At 53.3% G+C, this 17,948-nt stretch overlaps 1 protein-coding gene across 1 annotated transcript in view; it reads left to right on the top strand.

Moving 5' to 3' along the window:
* The first annotated feature begins 8,806 nt into the window (after positions 1–8,806).
* The window catches only part of LOC128685452 (vitellogenin-2), a 219,192-nt gene continuing 210,050 nt past the window's right edge, over positions 8,807–17,948 (top strand). The window contains exons 1-2 of the mRNA XM_070082733.1: positions 8,807–8,812; positions 8,975–9,037. Of these exons, the coding sequence (XP_069938834.1) occupies positions 8,807–8,812; positions 8,975–9,037 (69 nt within the window). The remainder of the gene's footprint in view (positions 8,813–8,974; positions 9,038–17,948) is intronic.

Here is a 17,948-nt window from a genome sequence, read left to right as displayed (position 1 = left end):
CCACACTGGCACCAACTGCAAGATCATGAGTGCCACACTGTATGGCACCAGCTGCAAGGTCATGAGTGCCCCACTATCTGACACCAGCTGCAAGGTCATGAGTGCCACACTGTCTGGCACCAGCTGCAAAGTCATGAGTGCCACACTGACACCAGCTGCAAAGTCATGAGTGCCACACTGTATGGCACCAGCTGGAAGGTCATGAGTGCCCCACTATCTGACACCAGCTGGAAGGTCATGTGTGCCACACTGTCTGGCACCAGCTGCAAAGTCCTGAGTGCCCCACTGTCTGGCACCAGCCTCAAGGTCTTGAGTGCCCCACTATCTGACACCAGCTCCAAGGTCATTAGTGCCACACTGTCTGGCACCAGCTGCAAGGTCATGAGTACCATACTGGCACCAGATGCAAGGTTATGAGTGCTCCACTGTCTGGTACCAGCTGCAAGGTCATGAGTGCCACACTGTCTGGCACCAGATGTAAGATCATTAGCGCCCCACTATCTGACACCAGCTGCAAGGTCATGAGTGCCACACTGTCTGGCAGCAGCTGCAAGGTCATGAGTGTCACACTATCTGGCACCAGCTGCAAGGTCATGAGTGCCACACTATCTAGCACCAGCTGCAAGGTCATGAGTGCCACACTATCTGGCACCAGTTGCAAGATCATGAGTGCCCCACTGTCTGGTACCAACTGCAAGGTCATGAGTGCCACACTATCTAGCACCAGCTGCAAGGTCATAAGTGCCACACTATCTAGCACCAGCTGCAAGATCATGAGTGCCCCACTGTCTGGTACCAGCTGCAAGGTCATGAGTGCCACACTGGCACCAGCTGCAAGGTCATGAGTGCCCCTCTATCTGACACCAGCTGTAAGGTCATGATTGCCACACTGTCTGGCATTATCTGTAAGTTCATGAGTGCCACACTGTCTTGCACCAGCTGTAAAGTCATGAGTGCCACACTGTCCGGCACCAGCTGCAAGGTCCTGAGTGGTGTCACACTGGCACTAGCTGTAAGGTCAAAATTATTAACGATTGATGAATAATTGAATATTAAGTCCGTCTACTACACGAGGGTCATTAAGTCTGTATGTCACCTACAAACCAACATTCGCCGGTACTCTCCCGGCCCGAGTCTTTTCCAGATGGTGACCCGGCCTTGGCTGCCTGTCTTGGGAGTGTCTGAGACCTCTGTCTGCCATGGGAGGAGGTACAAGTACCTCCTCATCTTCTGAGACCAACTGTCCCCAGGCCTAGCCACATTCCTCGCCCTCACGGGGCTCGTAAGGAGAGGCTAGGCCTCTGGTCTGCCATCTTCCCCGCCCCAGGGGAAGGTCCTGGGGATGGCAGTCTTGTAAGCTGCAACCTCTGGCCATTTTAGATTATTATTATTATTATTATTATTATTATTATTATTATTATTAATTATTGGTGTTGTTATTTTTATTTTTTTTATTTTCGTTATTATTACTCTGAATATGTCATTCAAATATCATTTACCGGAGTCATTAACGTTCATTGAATTATCATTTTTTATAGACGTTTTGTTGGTAAATAAACTATTCATTCAAATATTTAGCATTAGGGGGAAAGGTATTGGGTATTCCCTGAACAAGTGATCCCTGGAATACCTGATAATACCATCTCTCTCTTCACTTATCCATTTTTCCCACCCATCTCTCTTCCTTCCTCTTCCTCTCTCTTCTCTCCTCTTTCCCTCTGGTTCTCTTCCTTCTTCTTCGTCTCCTCGTCGGTTACGTACCTTTTCCTGTCAGGATATCGAACGATGGTGCGGTCGGTGGTGGATCTTAGTAATTACCTGACCCATCACAGCTGACTATAGCCAATCAGAACCCATCAGGGATGACTATAGCCACCCAGGACCCATCAGAGCTGACAGTAGCCACTCAAGACCAAAGCTGACTATAGCCACTCAGGACTCATCAGTACTAACTATAGCCACTCAGGACTCATCAGGACTGACAATAGCCACTCAGGACTCATCAGGACTGACTATAGCCACTCAGGACTCATCATGACTGACTATAGCCACTCAGGACTCATCAGGACTAACTATAGCCACTCAGGACTCATCAGGACTAACTATAGCCACTCAGGACTCATCAGGACTGACTATAGCCACTCAGGACTCATCAGGACTAACTATAGCCACTCAGGACTCATCAGGACTAACTATAGCCACTCAGGACTCATCAGGACTGACTATAGCCACTCAGGACTCATCAGGACTGACTATAGCCACTCAGGACTCATCAGGACTGACTATAGCCACTCAGGACTCATCAGGACTGACTATAGCCACTCAGGACTCATCAGGACTGACTATAGCCACTCAGGACTCATCAGGACTGACTGTAGCCACTCAGGACTCATCAGGACTGACTGTAGCCACTCAGGACTCATCAGGACTGACTGTAGCCACTCAAGACTCATCAGGACTAACTGTATCCACTCAGAACTCATCAGGACTAACTGTAGCCACTCAGGACTCATCAGGACTGACTGTAGCCACTCAGGACTCATCAGGACTGACTGTAGCCACTCAGGACTCATCATGACTGACTGTAGCCACTCAGGACTCATCATGACTGACTAAAGCCACTCAGAACTCATCAGGACTGACTGCACCACTCAGGACTCATCAGGACTGACTGTAGCCACTCAGGACTCATCAGGACTGACTGTAACCACTCAGGACTCATCAGGACTGACTGTAGCCACTCAGGACTCATCAGGACTGACTGTAGCCACTCAGGACTCATCAGGACTGACTGTAGCCACTCAGGACTCATCAGGACTGACTATAGCCACTCAGGACTCATCAGGACTGACTATAGCCACTCAGGACTCATCAGGACTGACTATAGCCACTCAGGACTCATCAGGACTGACTATAGCCACTCAGGACTCATCAGGACTGACTATAGCCACTCAGGACTCATCAGGACTGACTATAGCCACTCAGGACTCATCAGGACTGACTATAGCCACTCAGGACTCATCAGGACTGACTATAGCCACTCAGGACTCATCAGGACTGACTATAGCCACTCAGGACTCATCAGGTATGACTATAGCCACTCAGGACTCATCAGGACTGACTATAGCCACTCAGGACTCATCAGGACTGACTGTAGCCACTCAGGACTCATCAGGACTGACTGTAGCCACTCAGGACTCATCAGGACTGACTATAGCCACTCAGGACTCATCAGGACTGACTGTAGCCACTTAGGACTCACCAGGACTGACTGTAGCCACTCAGGACTCTTGAGGACTGACTGTACCCACTCAGGACTCATCATGACTGAATAAAGCCACTCAGGACTCATCAGGGCTGACTGTAGCCACTCAGGACTCATCAGGACTGACTGTAGCCACTCAGGACTCATCAGGACTGACTGTAGCCACTCAGGACTCATCAGGACTGACTGTAGCCACTCAGGACTCATCAGGACTGACTGTAGCCACTCAGGACTCATCAGGACTGACTGTAGCCACTCAGGACCCATCAGGACTAACTGTAGCCACTCAGGACTCATCAGGACTGACTGTAGCCACTCAGGACTCATCAGGACTGACTGTAGCCACTCAGGACTCATCAGGACTGACTGTAGCCACTCAGGACTCATCATGACTGACTGTAGCCACTCAAGACTCATCATGACTGACTAAAGCCACTCAGAACTCATCAGGACTGACTGTAGCCACTCAGGACTCATCAGGACTGACTGTAGCCACTCAGGACTCATCAGGACTGACTGTAGCCACTCAGGACTCATCAGGACTGACTGTAGCCACTCAGGACTCATCAGGACTGACTGTAGCCACTCATGACTCATCAGGACTGACTGTAGCCACTCAGGACTCATCAGGACTGACAGTAGCCACTCAGGACACATCAGGACTGACTATAGCCACTCAGGACTCATCAGGACTGACTATAGCCACTCAGGACTCATCAGGACTGACTATAGCCACTCAGGACTCATCAGGACTGACTATAGCCACTCAGGACTCATCAGGTCTGACTATAGCCACTCAGGACTCATCAGGACTGACTATAGCCACTCAGGACTCATCAGGACTGACTATAGCCACTCAGGACTCATCAGGACTGACTATAGCCACTCAGGACTCATCAGGACTGACTATAGCCACTCAGGACTCATCAGGTATGACTATAGCCACTCAGGACTCATCAGGTATGACTATAGCCACTCAGGACTCATCAGGACTGACTGTAGCCACTCAGGACTCATCATGACTGACTGTAGCCACTCAGGACTCATCATGACTGACTGTAGCCACTCAGGACTCATCATGACTGACTAAAGCCACTCAGAACTCATCAGGACTGACTATAGCCACTCAGGACTCATCAGGACTGACTATAGCCACTCAGGACTCATCAGGACTGACTATAGCCACTCAGGACTCATCAGGACTGACTATAGCCACTCAGGACTCATCAGGACTGACTATAGCCACTCAGGACTCATCAGGTATGACTATAGCCACTCAGGACTCATCAGGACTGACTATAGCCACTCAGGACTCATCAGGACTGACTGTAGCCACTCAGGACTCATCAGGACTGACTGTAGCCACTCAGGACTCATCAGGACTGACTATAGCCACTCAGGACTCATCAGGGCAGACTGTAGCCACTTAGGACTCACCAGGACTGACTGTAGCCACTCAGGACTCTTCAGGACCGACTGTAGCCACTCAGGACTCATCATGACTGAATAAAGCCACTCAGGACTCATCAGGACTGACTGTAGCCACTCAGGACTCATCAGGACTGACTGTAGCCACTCAGGACTCATCAGGACTGACTGTAGCCACTCAGGACTCATCAGGACTGACTGTAGCCACTCAGGACTCATCAGGACTGACTATAGCCACTCAGGACTCATCAGGACTGAGTGTAGCCACTCAGGACTCATCAGGACTAACTGTAGCCACTCAGGACTCATCAGGACTGACTGTAGCCACTCAGGACTCATCAGGACTGACTATAGCCACTCAGGACTCATCAGGACTGACTATAGCCACTCAGTACTCATCAGGACTGACTATAGCCACTCAGGACTCATCAGGACTGACTGTAGCCACTCAGGACTCATCAGGACTGACTGTAGCCACTCAGGACACATCAGGACTGACTATAGCCACTCAGGACTCATCAGGACTGACTATAGCCACTCAGAACTCATCAGGACTGACTATAGCCACTCAGGACTCATCAGGACTGAATATAGCCACTCAGGACTCATCAGGACTGACTATAGCCACTCAGGACTTATCAGGACTGACTATAGCCACTCAGGACTCATCAGGACTGACTGTAGCCACTCAGGACTCATCAGGACTGACTATAGCCACTCAGGACTCATCAGGACTGACTATAGCCACTCAGGACTCATCAGGACTGACTATAGCCACTCAGGACTCATCAGGACTGACTATAGCCACTCAGGACTCATCAGGACTTACTATAGCCACTCAGGACTCATCAGGTATGACTATAGCCACTCAGGACTCATCAGGACTGACTATTGTCACTCAGGACTCATCAGGACTGACTATAGGCACTCAGGACTCATCAGGACTGACTGTAACCACTCAGGACTCATCAGGACTGACTATAGCCACTCAGGACTCATCAGGGCAGACTGTAGCCACTTAGGACTCATCAGGACTGACTGTAGCCACTCAGGACTCTTCAAGACTGACTGTAGCCACTCAGGACTCATCATGACTGAATAAAGCCACTCAGGACTCATCAGGACTGACTGTAGCCACTCAGGACTCATCAGGACTGACTGTAGCCACTCAGAACTCATCAGGACTGACTGTAGCCACTCAGGACTCATCAGGACTGACTGTAGCCACTCAGGACTCATCAGGACTGACTATAGCCACTCAGGACTCATCAGGACTGACTGTAGCCACTCAGGACTCATCAGGACTGAGTGTAGCCACTCAGGAATCATCAGGACTGACTGCAGCCACTCAGGACTCATCAGGACTGACTGTAGCCACTCAGGACTCATCAGGACTGACTGTAGCCACTCAGGACTCATCAGGACTAACTATAGCCACTCAGGACTCATCAGGACTGACTGTAGCTACTCAGGACTCATCAGGACTTACTATAGCCACTCAGAACTCATCAGGACTGACTGTAGCCACTCAGGACTCATCAGGACTAACTATAGCCACTCAGGACTCATCAGGACTGACTATAGCCACTCAACACTCATCAGGACTGACTGTAGCCACTCTGGACTCATCAGGACTGACTATAGCCACTCAGGACTCATCAGGACTGATTGTAGCCACTCAGAACTCATCAGGACTAACTATTGCCACTCAGGACTCATCAGGACTGACTATAGCCACTCAGGACTCATCAGGACTGACTGTAGCCACTCAGGACTCATCAGGACTGACTATAGCCACTCAGGACTCATCAGGACTGACTGTAGCCACTCAGGACTCATCAGGACTAACTATAGCCACTCAGGACTCATCAGGACTGACTATAGCCACTCAGGACTCATCAGGACTGACTGTAGCCACTCAGGACTCATCAGGACTGACTATAGCCACTCAGGACTCATCAGGACTGACTGTAGCCACTCAGGACTCATCAGGACTTACTATTGCCACTCAGGACTCATCAGGACTGACTATAGCCACTCAGAACTCATCAGGACTGACTGTAGCCACTCAGGACTCATCAGGACTAACTATAGCCACTCAGGACTCATCAGGACTGACTATAGCCACTCAAAACTCATCAGGACTGACTGTAGCCACTCAGGACTCATCAGGACTGACTATAGCCACTCAGGACTCATCAGGACTGACTGTAGCCACTCAGGACTCATCAGGACTCACTATTGCCACTCAGGACTCATCAGGACTGACTATAGCCACTCAGGACTCATCAGGGCAGACTGTAGCCACTTAGGACTCATCAGGACTGACTGTAGCCACTCAGGACTCTTCAAGACTGACTGTAGCCACTCAGGACTCATCATGACTGAATAAAGCCACTCAGGACTCATCAGGACTGACTGTAGCCACTCAGGACTCATCAGGACTGACTGTAGCCACTCAGGACTCATCAGGACTGACTATAGCCACTCAGGACTCATCAGGACTGACTGTAGCCTCTCAGGACTCATCAGGACTGACTGTAGCTACTCAGGACTCATCAGGACTGACTGTAGCCACTCAGGACTCATCAGGACTGACTGTAGCCACTCAGGACTCATCAGGAGTGACTATAGCCACTCAGGACTCATCAGGACTGACTGTAGCCACTCAGGACTCATCAGGACTGACTGTAGCTACTCAGGACTCATCAGGACTTACTATAGCCACTCAGAACTCATCAGGACTGACTGTAGCCACTCAGGACTCATCAGGACTAACTATAGCCACTCAGGACTCATCAGGACTGACTGTAGCCACTCAGGGCTCATCAGGACTAACTATAGCCACTCTGGACTCATCAGGACTGACTATAGCCACTCAAGACTCATCAGGACTGACTGTAGCCACTCAGGACTCATCAGGACTGACTATAGCCACTCAGGACTCATCAGGACTGACTGTAGCCACTCAGGACTCATCAGGACTAACTATTGCCACTCAGGACTCATCAGGACTGACTATAGCCACTCAGGACTCATCAGGACTGACTGTAGCTACTCAGGACTCATCAGGACTGACTATAGCCACTCAGGACTCATCAGGACTGACTGTAGCCACTCAGGACTCATCAGGACTGACTGTAGTCACTCACAGTACCACTGTTTGTCTTATGCTTCTTATGTTGAAGCCAGTCAGAGAAATTATCTATATAGGATAGGCTAGAACTGGGTGGATGGGCGTTACTGATTGATTGGAGGGGTGGGTGTGTGGGTGGGTGGGCGTGTGGGCGTGGCATGCAACTCAACATTACATGGAACGCCTAATTTCATCCACCTATCTTATTACTGGCCTCCTGGACACAATAATTGTACAACCACCCACCCACCCGTCCACCACCCACCCACCCATCCACCACCCTCCCACCCGTCCACCACCCACTCGCTACTCACTCCCCACCACCCACTGTAGCCTGCGAACAAGTGGACAGGTCCACTATCCTCTGACATACATACCCATATCCTGCCTCTTATCTCAACCAGCTGGCTATCCTGCATGCCATCTCATCCAGCTGGCTATCCTCCCTGCCATCTCAACCAGCTGGCTATCCTGCATGTCATCTCAACCAGCTGGGAACACGGTTAATCATAGCTGTCTATCCTAGACTGTGGATGCTGGGGCAGTCTGAAGTATCAGTGGGAGGGTGGGTAGCCTTGTGTGGGTTACCTAGGGTGGGTTACCTAACGTGGGTTTCTTTAGGTGGATTGCCAAGGGTGGGCTCCCTAGTGTGGGTTGCCTAGGGTGGGCAGCCTAGCTTTTAGGAAAACCCCATTCATTGCCCACAACCCACCTACTACCACCACCCTCTTTCCACCCACCAATCACCATCCCGCTGTAGCTCAAACTACGACTACCACCAGTACTTCTACTACTGCTGCTATTTATAATAATAATAACAATAATACAAGTGTTACGTATGTATAACAGAACAACTTGAGAATACCAAACACGTCTTAAGAAACAAACACAAACTTGTTTTTCAACTTTAATGTTCTTGTAAGTCTTGCTCAAACAGTATTAAAACTTGCTTCAGAAATCCTACACTCTCATTTATAATGGAGGTAAAACGGAGGGTGTTGAAGCAAGGTGCTTCTTAGCACTGTAAATACAGTGCTTTCACTGCAAACGATTAACGGGGGATGAGGTATTCCTGGTTGAGGGATGAACGGTGGTATATGCTGTGTATCCCTGGCTAACTGTGTGTCTTTTTGTATTTATTTCAGGACAAGTTGTTGAACAAGCTGGACGAACATGAACCAGAGTTGGCCATGACACAGGAGGAGGAGGTGAGTGTGTACTAGCGTCCTCTCTCTCTCTCACTCACATATACTCACTCACAGCTTCACCGCACTCACTATTGTTATTATATGTCTAGTAAACTTGAAGTCAGGTGAAGGCTTGTTCCTCAGTCTGTTGAGTGCCAGAGAGAGAGAGAGAGAGGTGCACTTCCTAACTCTGCTCTCACCCACTTCACGAAGTCTTGTCACTACTGGTCCAAAACATCTCTTGTAATACAAAGAGGTAATGTTGTGTAGATATATCAATAATGGGGTGAGGGGGAGAGTAATTAGCACAGCCGATTGATGCTAGTTACAACTGTCTCTCCCTCTCGATCCTGAGGTGAGGGGGAGAGTGATTAGCACAGCTGACAGTTGCTAGTTAACGCTGCCTCTCCCTCAGTTAAAGCTGCCTCTCCCTCTCGATACTGAAGTGAAGGAGAGAGTGACTAGTACAGCTGACAGTTACTAGTTACAGCTGCCTCTCCCTCTCGATACTGAGGTGAGGGGGGAGAGTGACTAGCACAGCTGCCTCTCACTCTCGCTATACCTGCGTCCAGCAATTATGGTAATGTATCAGAAAGTTAGCGGATGTAGTCCACTACTCCCTGGTGTGTGAGCTGCCAGAGAAGGGAGGTAATGATTGCAGCATGCTGGAAGATCCTGTCAGAAGAGTCTTACATGCCTGTCCAGTGGTCTGTCTATTGTGCACTGCTTATTTGGCTCAAACGCCCATTATCTTGTGTCCAAATAATTCCATAGTGAACGACATATATATGGCATACACTGATAATACGTCTCGTGCAGAGTTTGAAGCCGGTTCGACAGTGAATAAAAGTTCATTGGCCACGAACTTTGCTGTTACTATCAAACTCACCACAATGTTTAGATATAAACGGCTGTATTAAACTGGTTTTATTTTTTTTTTGCTCCATAGTCACAAAATTATCAGTAATTATGGTGACATAAGAGCTCACTAAACTTATAAGAAGGGGTGGTCACTGGACTTTGAGTTCTAGAGTCTTCAGTCCCTTCACCGGCCCGACGTTAAGCGGTCGGAAAGGGAAAGAGATGTTTCTCTGTCATGTTGCGTGAGCAACACGACAGAGAAACGTGAGAGATGGTACACCAGACTTGATGAGAGGCATTGTAGATGATGCACCGATGAGGCTTAACCAAATACTCACTCAGAGAGGGTTACACATCAGCAGAGATACATACCAGGGGAGTCGCTTGTAGGTATCACCATGATGTGTGCTGAAAGGACACATGTGCAACTAACGTCAGAGGTTACTGTCTCAACGTTTCACTCTGCAGCAACTTTATCAAGCTTAACAAAGCTCCTGGAGAGCGAAACGTTGCCACAATAAAATGTCACAATAGTAGCACATGCGTCCTTTTACCTAACATATTGTCGGTAATTCTGTTATGTTTAGTAATCAGCGAGGCGAGGAGGAGTGTAGAAATGAATCTATCAGTAAATGAGATACGTCATATCACTGATGTTGTACAACACTGGGACACGTAAGACACATTGAGGAGGAATTTGGGGGTTCGGGAGACATGGACGGAATGCTCTAGAACACAGGAAGACAGGAAAGAGAAGACAATACGTGGAGAGCGAGGAAGGAGTAAGCAGGAAAGCAACAGATAAAAAGTTGGAGAGGAAGAGAGTTGCTGATGCTGGCCAGGAATCTTGTTCTGGCTTACACGGCACAAAGATGCTGTCAAGGGAGAAACAAGAAGAAGAACTAAACGGCAATGTGATGGAAGAAAGTTGAAGAGAACGACTTGTGTTAAAGAATGATAACACACAGAGAGATAACACACAGTATTGGCTTGTCTGGTTTGCCTGCCTCTCTCTACACTTCATTCTTTCATATTTTCCCTCCTTTCAATCTTTCTCCTCAGTCTTCCTTCATCTCCCTCTTTCTACACACCATCCCATCAACCCCCTACCTGCCGCCTCGCCCATCCAGGTCAATACACTGATCAAAATTCCTGAAGTATAGGGAAGGTATTAACCAACATTCCTACAGAACAGTGAAGATATTACCCAATATTACCGAAGTCTAGTAAAACTATTACCAGTAATCCCCGTCCACTCCCTCTAACAGCACCTCTTCTCGGCTCGGCTCTGCATGATGCCACACACAAATAATAGCAATATTAGGATGAGTACCCAACCTATGGTCGCCATGACGACCAGCCTCCACTCATCAGGCAATCACACAAAAAAAATAATTGCCGAGTCAATTTCACTACAGTTATAGCGCTCGGGGTTAATCAATGTGCATTTTATGTGGTGCAGCAGTGACGCTTGTCTCCCCTGTGGTGCAGCAGTGACGCTTGTCTCCCCTGTGGTGCAGCAGTGACGCTTGTCTCCCCAGTGGTGCAGCAGTGACGCTTGTCTCCCCAGTGGTGCAGCAGTGACGCTTGTCTCCCCTGTGGTGCAGCAGTGACGCTTGTCTCCCCAGTGGTGCAGCAGTGACGCTTGTCTCCCCTGTGGTGCAGCAGTGACGCTTGTCTCCCCAGTGGTGCAGCAGTGACGCTTGTCTCCCCAGTGGTGCAGCAGTGCAGCAGTGACGCTTGTCTCCCCAGTGGTGCAGCAGTGACGCTTGTCTCCCCAGTGGTGCAGCAGTGACGCTTGTCTCCCCAGTGGTGCAGCAGTGACGCTTGTCTCCCCAGTGGTGCAGCAGTGACGCTTGTCTCCCCAGTGGTGCAGCAGTGACGCTTGTCTCCCCAGTGGTGCAGCAGTGACGCTTGTCTCCCCAGTGGTGCAGCAGTGACGCTTGTCTCCCCAGTGGTGCAGCAGTGACGCTTGTCTCCCCAGTGGTGCAGCAGTGACGCTTGTCTCCCCTGTGGTGCAGTGACGTGTCTCCCCTGTGGTGCAGCAGTGACGCTTGTCTCCCCAGTGGTGCAGCAGTGACGCTTGTCTCCCCAGTGGTGCAGCAGTGACGCTTGTCTCCCCAGTGGTGCAGCAGTGACGCTTGTCTCCCCAGTGGTGCAGCAGTGACGCTTGTCTCCCCAGTGGTGCAGCAGTGACGCTTGTCTCCCCAGTGGTGCAGCAGTGACGCTTGTCTCCCCAGTGGTGCAGCAGTGACGCTTGTCTCCCCAGTGGTGCAGCAGTGACGCTTGTCTCCCCAGTGGTGCAGCAGTGACGCTTGTCTCCCCAGTGGTGCAGCAGTGACGCTTGTCTCCCCAGTGGTGCAGCAGTGACGCTTGTCTCCCCAGTGGTGCAGCAGTGACGCTTGTCTCCCCAGTGGTGCAGCAGTGACGCTTGTCTCCCCAGTGGTGCAGCAGTGACGCTTGTCTCCCCAGTGGTGCAGCAGTGGCTTGTCAGCTGTGACGCTTGTCTCCCCAGTGGTGCAGCAGTGACGCTTGTCTCCCCAGTGGTGCAGCAGTGACGCTTGTCTCCCCAGTGGTGCAGCAGTGACGCTTGTCTCCCCAGTGGTGCAGCAGTGACGCTTGTCTCCCCAGTGGTGCAGCAGTGACGCTTGTCTCCCCAGTGGTGCAGCAGTGACGCTTGTCTCCCCAGTGGTGCAGCAGTGACGCTTGTCTCCCCAGTGGTGCAGCAGTGACGCTTGTCTCCCCAGTGGTGCAGCAGTGACGCTTGTCTCCCCAGTGGTGCAGCAGTGACGCTTGTCTCCCCAGTGGTGCAGCAGTGACGCTTGTCTCCCCAGTGGTGCAGCAGTGACGCTTGTCTCCCCAGTGGTGCAGCAGTGACGCTTGTCTCCCCAGTGTGCTTGTCTCCCCAGTGGTGCAGCAGTGACGCTTGTCTCCCCAGTGGTGCAGCAGTGACGCTTGTCTCCCCAGTGGTGCAGCAGTGACGCTTGTCTCCCCAGTGGTGCAGCAGTGACGCTTGTCTCCCCAGTGGTGCAGCAGTGACGCTTGTCTCCCCAGTGGTGCAGCAGTGACGCTTGTCTCCCCAGTGGTGCAGCAGTGACGCTTGTCTCCCCAGTGGTGCAGCAGTGACGCTTGTCTCCCCAGTGGTGCAGCAGTGACGCTTGTCTCCCCAGTGGTGCAGCAGTGACGCTTGTCTCCCCAGTGGTGCAGCAGTGACGCTTGTCTCCCCAGTGGTGCAGCAGTGACGCTTGTCTCCCCAGTGGTGCAGCAGTGACGCTTGTCTCCCCAGTGGTGCAGCAGTGACGCTTGTCTCCCCAGTGGTGCAGCAGTGACGCTTGTCTCCCCAGTGGTGCAGCAGTGACGCTTGTCTCCCCAGTGGTGCAGCAGTGACGCTTGTCTCCCCAGTGGTGCAGCAGTGACGCTTGTCTCCCCAGTGGTGCAGCAGTGACGCTTGTCTCCCCAGTGGTGCAGCAGTGACGCTTGTCTCCCCAGTGGTGCAGCAGTGACGCTTGTCTCCCCAGTGGTGCAGCAGTGACGCTTGTCTCCCCAGTGGTGCAGCAGTGACGCTTGTCTCCCCAGTGGTGCAGCAGTGACGCTTGTCTCCCCAGTGGTGCAGCAGTGACGCTTGTCTCCCCAGTGGTGCAGCAGTGACGCTTGTCTCCCCAGTGGTGCAGCAGTGACGCTTGTCTCCCCAGTGGTGCAGCAGTGACGCTTGTCTCCCCAGTGGTGCAGCAGTGACGCTTGTCTCCCCAGTGGTGCAGCAGTGACGCTTGTCTCCCCAGTGGTGCAGCAGTGACGCTTGTCTCCCCAGTGGTGCAGCAGTGACGCTTGTCTCCCCAGTGGTGCAGCAGTGACGCTTGTCTCCCCAGTGGTGCAGCCGTGACGCTTTCTCCCCAGTGGTGCAGCAGTGACGCTTGTCTCCCCAGTGGTGCAGCAGTGACGCTTGTCTCCCCAGTGGTGCAGCAGTGACGCTTGTCTCCCCAGTGGTGCAGCAGTGACGCTTGTCTCCCCAGTGGTGCAGCAGTGACGCTTGTCTCCCCAGTGGTGCAGCAGTGACGCTTGTCTCCCCAGTGGTGCAGCAGTGACTTGTCTCCCCAGTGGTGCAGCAGTGACGCTTGTCTCCCCAGTGGTGCAGCAGGGACGCTTGTCTCCCCAGCGGTGCAGCAGTGACGCTTGTCTCCCCAGTGGTGCAGCAGTGACGCTTTGTGTAGCAGTGACGCTTGTCTCCCCTATGGTGCAGCAGAGACGCGTTTCTCCTCAGTGTTGCAGCAGTGACGCTTGTCTCCCCAGTGGTGCAGCAGTGACGCTTGTCTCCCCAGTGGTGCAGCAGTGACGCTTGTCTCCCCAGTGGTGCAGCAGTGACGTTTGTCTCCCCTGTGTTGCAGCAGTGACGCTTGTCTCCCCAGTGGTGCAGCAGTGACGCTTGTCTCCCAAGTGGTGCAGCAATGACGCTTGTCTCCCCTGTGGTGCAGAAGTGACGCTTGTCTCCCCAGTGGTGCAACAGTGACGCTTGTCTCCCCAGTGGTGCAGCAGAGACGCTTGTATCCCCAGTGGTGCAGCAGTGACGCTCGTCTCCCCATTGGTGCAGCAGTGACGCTTGTCTCCCCAGTGGTGCAGCAGTGACATTTGTCTCCCCAGTGGTGCAGCAGTGACGCTTGTCTCCCCAGTGGTGCAGCAGTGACGTTTGTCTCCCCAGTGGCGCAACAGTGACGCTCGTCTCCCCAGTGGGGCAGCAGTGACGCTTTTCTCCCCAGTGGTGAAGCAGTGACGCTTGTCTCCCCAGTGGTGCAGCAGTGACGCTTGTCTCCCCAGTGGTGCAGCAATGACGCTTTTCACTCCAGTGGTGCAGCAGTGACGCTTTTCTCCCCAGTGGTGTAGCAGTGATGCTTGTCTCCCCAGTAGTGCAACAGTGACGCTTGTCTACCCAGTGGTGCAGCAATGCCGCTTGTCTCCCAAGTGGTGTAGCAGAGACGCTTGTCTCCCCAGTGGTGCAGCAGTCACGTTCGTCTCCTCAGTGGTGCAGCAGTGACGCTTGTCTCCCCAGTGGTGCAGCAGTGACGCTTGTCTCCCCAGTGGTGCAGCAGTGACGCTTGTCTCCCCAGTGGTGCAGCAGTGACGCTTGTCTCCCCAGTGGTGCAACAGTGACGCTTGTCTCCCCAGTGGTGCAGCAGTGACGCTTGTCTCCCCAGTGGTGCGGCAGTGACGCTTGTCTCCCCAGTGGTGCAGCAGTGGAGCATCTCTCCCCGTTGGTGCAGCAGTGACGCTTGTCTCCCCAGTGGTGCAGCAGTGACGCTTGTCTCCCCATTGGTGCAGCAGAGATGTTTGTATCCCCAGTGGTGCAGCAGAGACACTTGTCTCCCCAGTGGTGCAGCAGAGACACTTGTCTCCCCAGTGGTGCAGCAGTGACGCTTGTCTCCCCAGTGGTGCAGCGGTGACGCTTGTCTCCCCAGTGGTGCAGCAGAGACGCTTGTCTCCCCAGTGGTGCAGCAGTGACGCTTGTCTCCCCAGTGGTGCAGCAGTGACGCTTGTCTCCCCAGTGGTGCAGCAGTGACGCTTGTCTCCCCAGTGGTGCAGCAGTGACGCTTGTCTCCCCAGTGGTGCACCGGTGACGCTTGTCTCCCCAGTGGTGCAGCAGTGATGCTTGTCTCCCCAGTGGTGCAGCAGTGACGCTTGTCTCCCCAGTGGTGCAGCAGTGACGCTTGTCTCCCCAGTGGTGCAGCAGTGACGCTTGTCTCCCCTGTGGTGCAGCAGTGACGCTTGTCTCCCCAGTGGTGCAGCAGTGACGCTTGTCTCCCCAGTGGTGCAGCAGTGACGCTTGTCTCCCCTGTGGTGCAGCAGTGACGCATATTTCCCCAGTGGTGCAGCAGTGACGCTTGTCTCCCCAGTGGTGCAGCAGTGACGCTTATCTCCCCAGTGGTGCAGCAGTGACGCTTGTCTCCCCAGTGGCGCAACAGTGACGCTCGTCTCCCCTCTGGTGCAGCAGAGACGCGTTTCTCCCCAGTGGTGCAGCAGTGACGCTTGTCTCCCCAGTGGTGCAGCAGTGACGCTTGTCTCCTCAGTGGCGCAGCAGTGACGCTTGTCTCCCCAGTGGTGCAGCAGTGACGCTTTTCTCCCCAGTGGTGCAGCAGTGACGCTTGTCTCCCCAGTGGTGCAGCAGTGACGCTTTTCTCCCCAGTGGTGCAGCAGTGACGCTTGTCTCCCCAGTGGTGCAGCAGTGACGCTTGTCTCCCCAGTGGTGCAGCAGTGACGCTTTTCTCTCCAGTGGTGTAGCAGTGACGCTTGTCTCCCCAGTGGTGCAGCAGTGACGCTTGTCTCCCCAGTGGTGCAGCAGTGACGCTTATCTCCCCAGTGGTGTAGCAGTGACGCTTGTCTCCCCTATGGTGCAGCAGAGACGCGTTTCTCCTCAGTGGTGCAGCAGTGACGCTTGTCTCCCCAGTGGTGCAGCAGTGACGCTTGTCTCCCCAGTGGTGCAGCAGTGACGCTTGTCTCCCAAGTGGTGCAGCAATGACGCTTGTCTCCCCTGTGGTGCAGAAGTGACGCTTGTCTCCCCAGTGGTGCAACAGTGACGCTTGTCTCCCCAGTGGTGCAGCAGAGACGCTTGTATCCCCAGTGGTGCAGCAGCGACGCTCGACTCCCCATTGGTGCAGCAGTGACGCTTGTCTCCCCAGTGGTGCAGCAGTGACACTTGTCTCCCCAGTGGTGCAGCAGTGACGCTTGTCTTCCCAGTGGTGCAGCAGTGACGTTTGTCTCCCCAGTGGCGCAACAGTGACGCTCGTCTCCCCAGTGGGGCAGCAGTGACGCTTTTCTCCCCAGTGGTGAAGCAGTGACGCTTGTCTCCCCAGTGGTGCAGCAGTGACGCTTGTCTCCCCAGTGGTGCAGCAGTGACGCTTTTCACTCCAGTGGTGCAGCAGTGACGCTTTTCTCCCCAGTGGTGTAGCAGTGATGCTTGTCTCCCCAGTAGTGCAACAGTGACGCTTGTCTCCCCAGTGGTGCAGCAATGCCGCTTGTCTCCCCAGTGGTGTAGCAGAGACGATTGTCTCCCCAGTGGTGCAGCAGTCACGTTTGTCTCCCCAGTGGTGCAGCAGTGACGCTTGTCTCCCCAGTGGTGCAGCAGTGACGCTTGTCTCCCCAGTGGTGCAGCAGTGACGCTTGTCTCCCCAGTGGTGCAGCAGTGACGCTTGTCTCCCCAGTGGTGCAACAGTGACGCTTGTCTCCCCAGTGGTGCAGCAGTGACGCTTGTCTCCCCAGTGGTGCAGCAGTGACGCTTGTCTCCCCAGTGGTGCAGCAGTGGAGCATCTCTCCCCGTTGGTGCAGCAGTGACGCTTGTCTCCCCAGTGGTGCAGCAGTGACGCTTGTCTCCCCATTGGTGCAGCAGAGATGTTTGTCTCCCCAGTGGTGCAGCAGAGACACTTGTCTCCCCAGTGGTGCAGCAGTGACGCTTGTCTCCCCAGTGGTGCAGCAGTGACGCTTGTCTCCCCAGTGGTGCAGCAGTGACGCTTGTCTCCCCAGTGGTGCAGCAGTGACGCTTGTCTCCCCTGTGGTGCAGCAGTGACGCTTGTCTCCCCAGTGGTGTAGCAGTGACGCTTGTCTCCCCTGTGGTGCAGCAGTGACGCTTGTCTCCCCAGTGGTGCAGCAGTGACGCTTGTCTCCCCAGTGTTGTAGCAGTGACGCTTGTCTCCCCAGTGGTGCAACAGTGACGCTTATCTCCCCAGTGGTGCAGCAGTGACGCTTGTCTCCCCAGTGGTGCAGCGGTGACGCTTGTCTCCCCAGTGGTGCAGCAGTGACGCTTGTCTCCCCAGTGGTGCAGCAGTGACGCTTGTCTCCCCAGTGGTGCAGTAGTGACGCTTGTCTCCCCAGTGGTGCAGCAGTGACGCCTGTCTCCCCAGTGGTGCAACGGTGACGCTTGTCTCCCCAGTGGTGCAGCAGTGACGCTTGTCTCCCCAGTGGTGCAGCAGTGACGCTTGTCTCCCCAGTGGTGCAGCAGTGACGCTTGTCTCCCCAGTGGTGCAGCAGTGACGCTTGTCTCCCCTGTGGTGCAGCAGTGACGCTTGTCTCCCCAGTGGTGCAGCAGTGA

Source organism: Cherax quadricarinatus, chromosome 8 (assembly GCF_038502225.1).
Source record: "Cherax quadricarinatus isolate ZL_2023a chromosome 8, ASM3850222v1, whole genome shotgun sequence".
In the NCBI taxonomy this organism is placed as follows: Eukaryota; Metazoa; Arthropoda; class Malacostraca; order Decapoda; family Parastacidae; genus Cherax; species Cherax quadricarinatus.
This window is presented reverse-complemented; position numbering and strand designations above follow the sequence as displayed.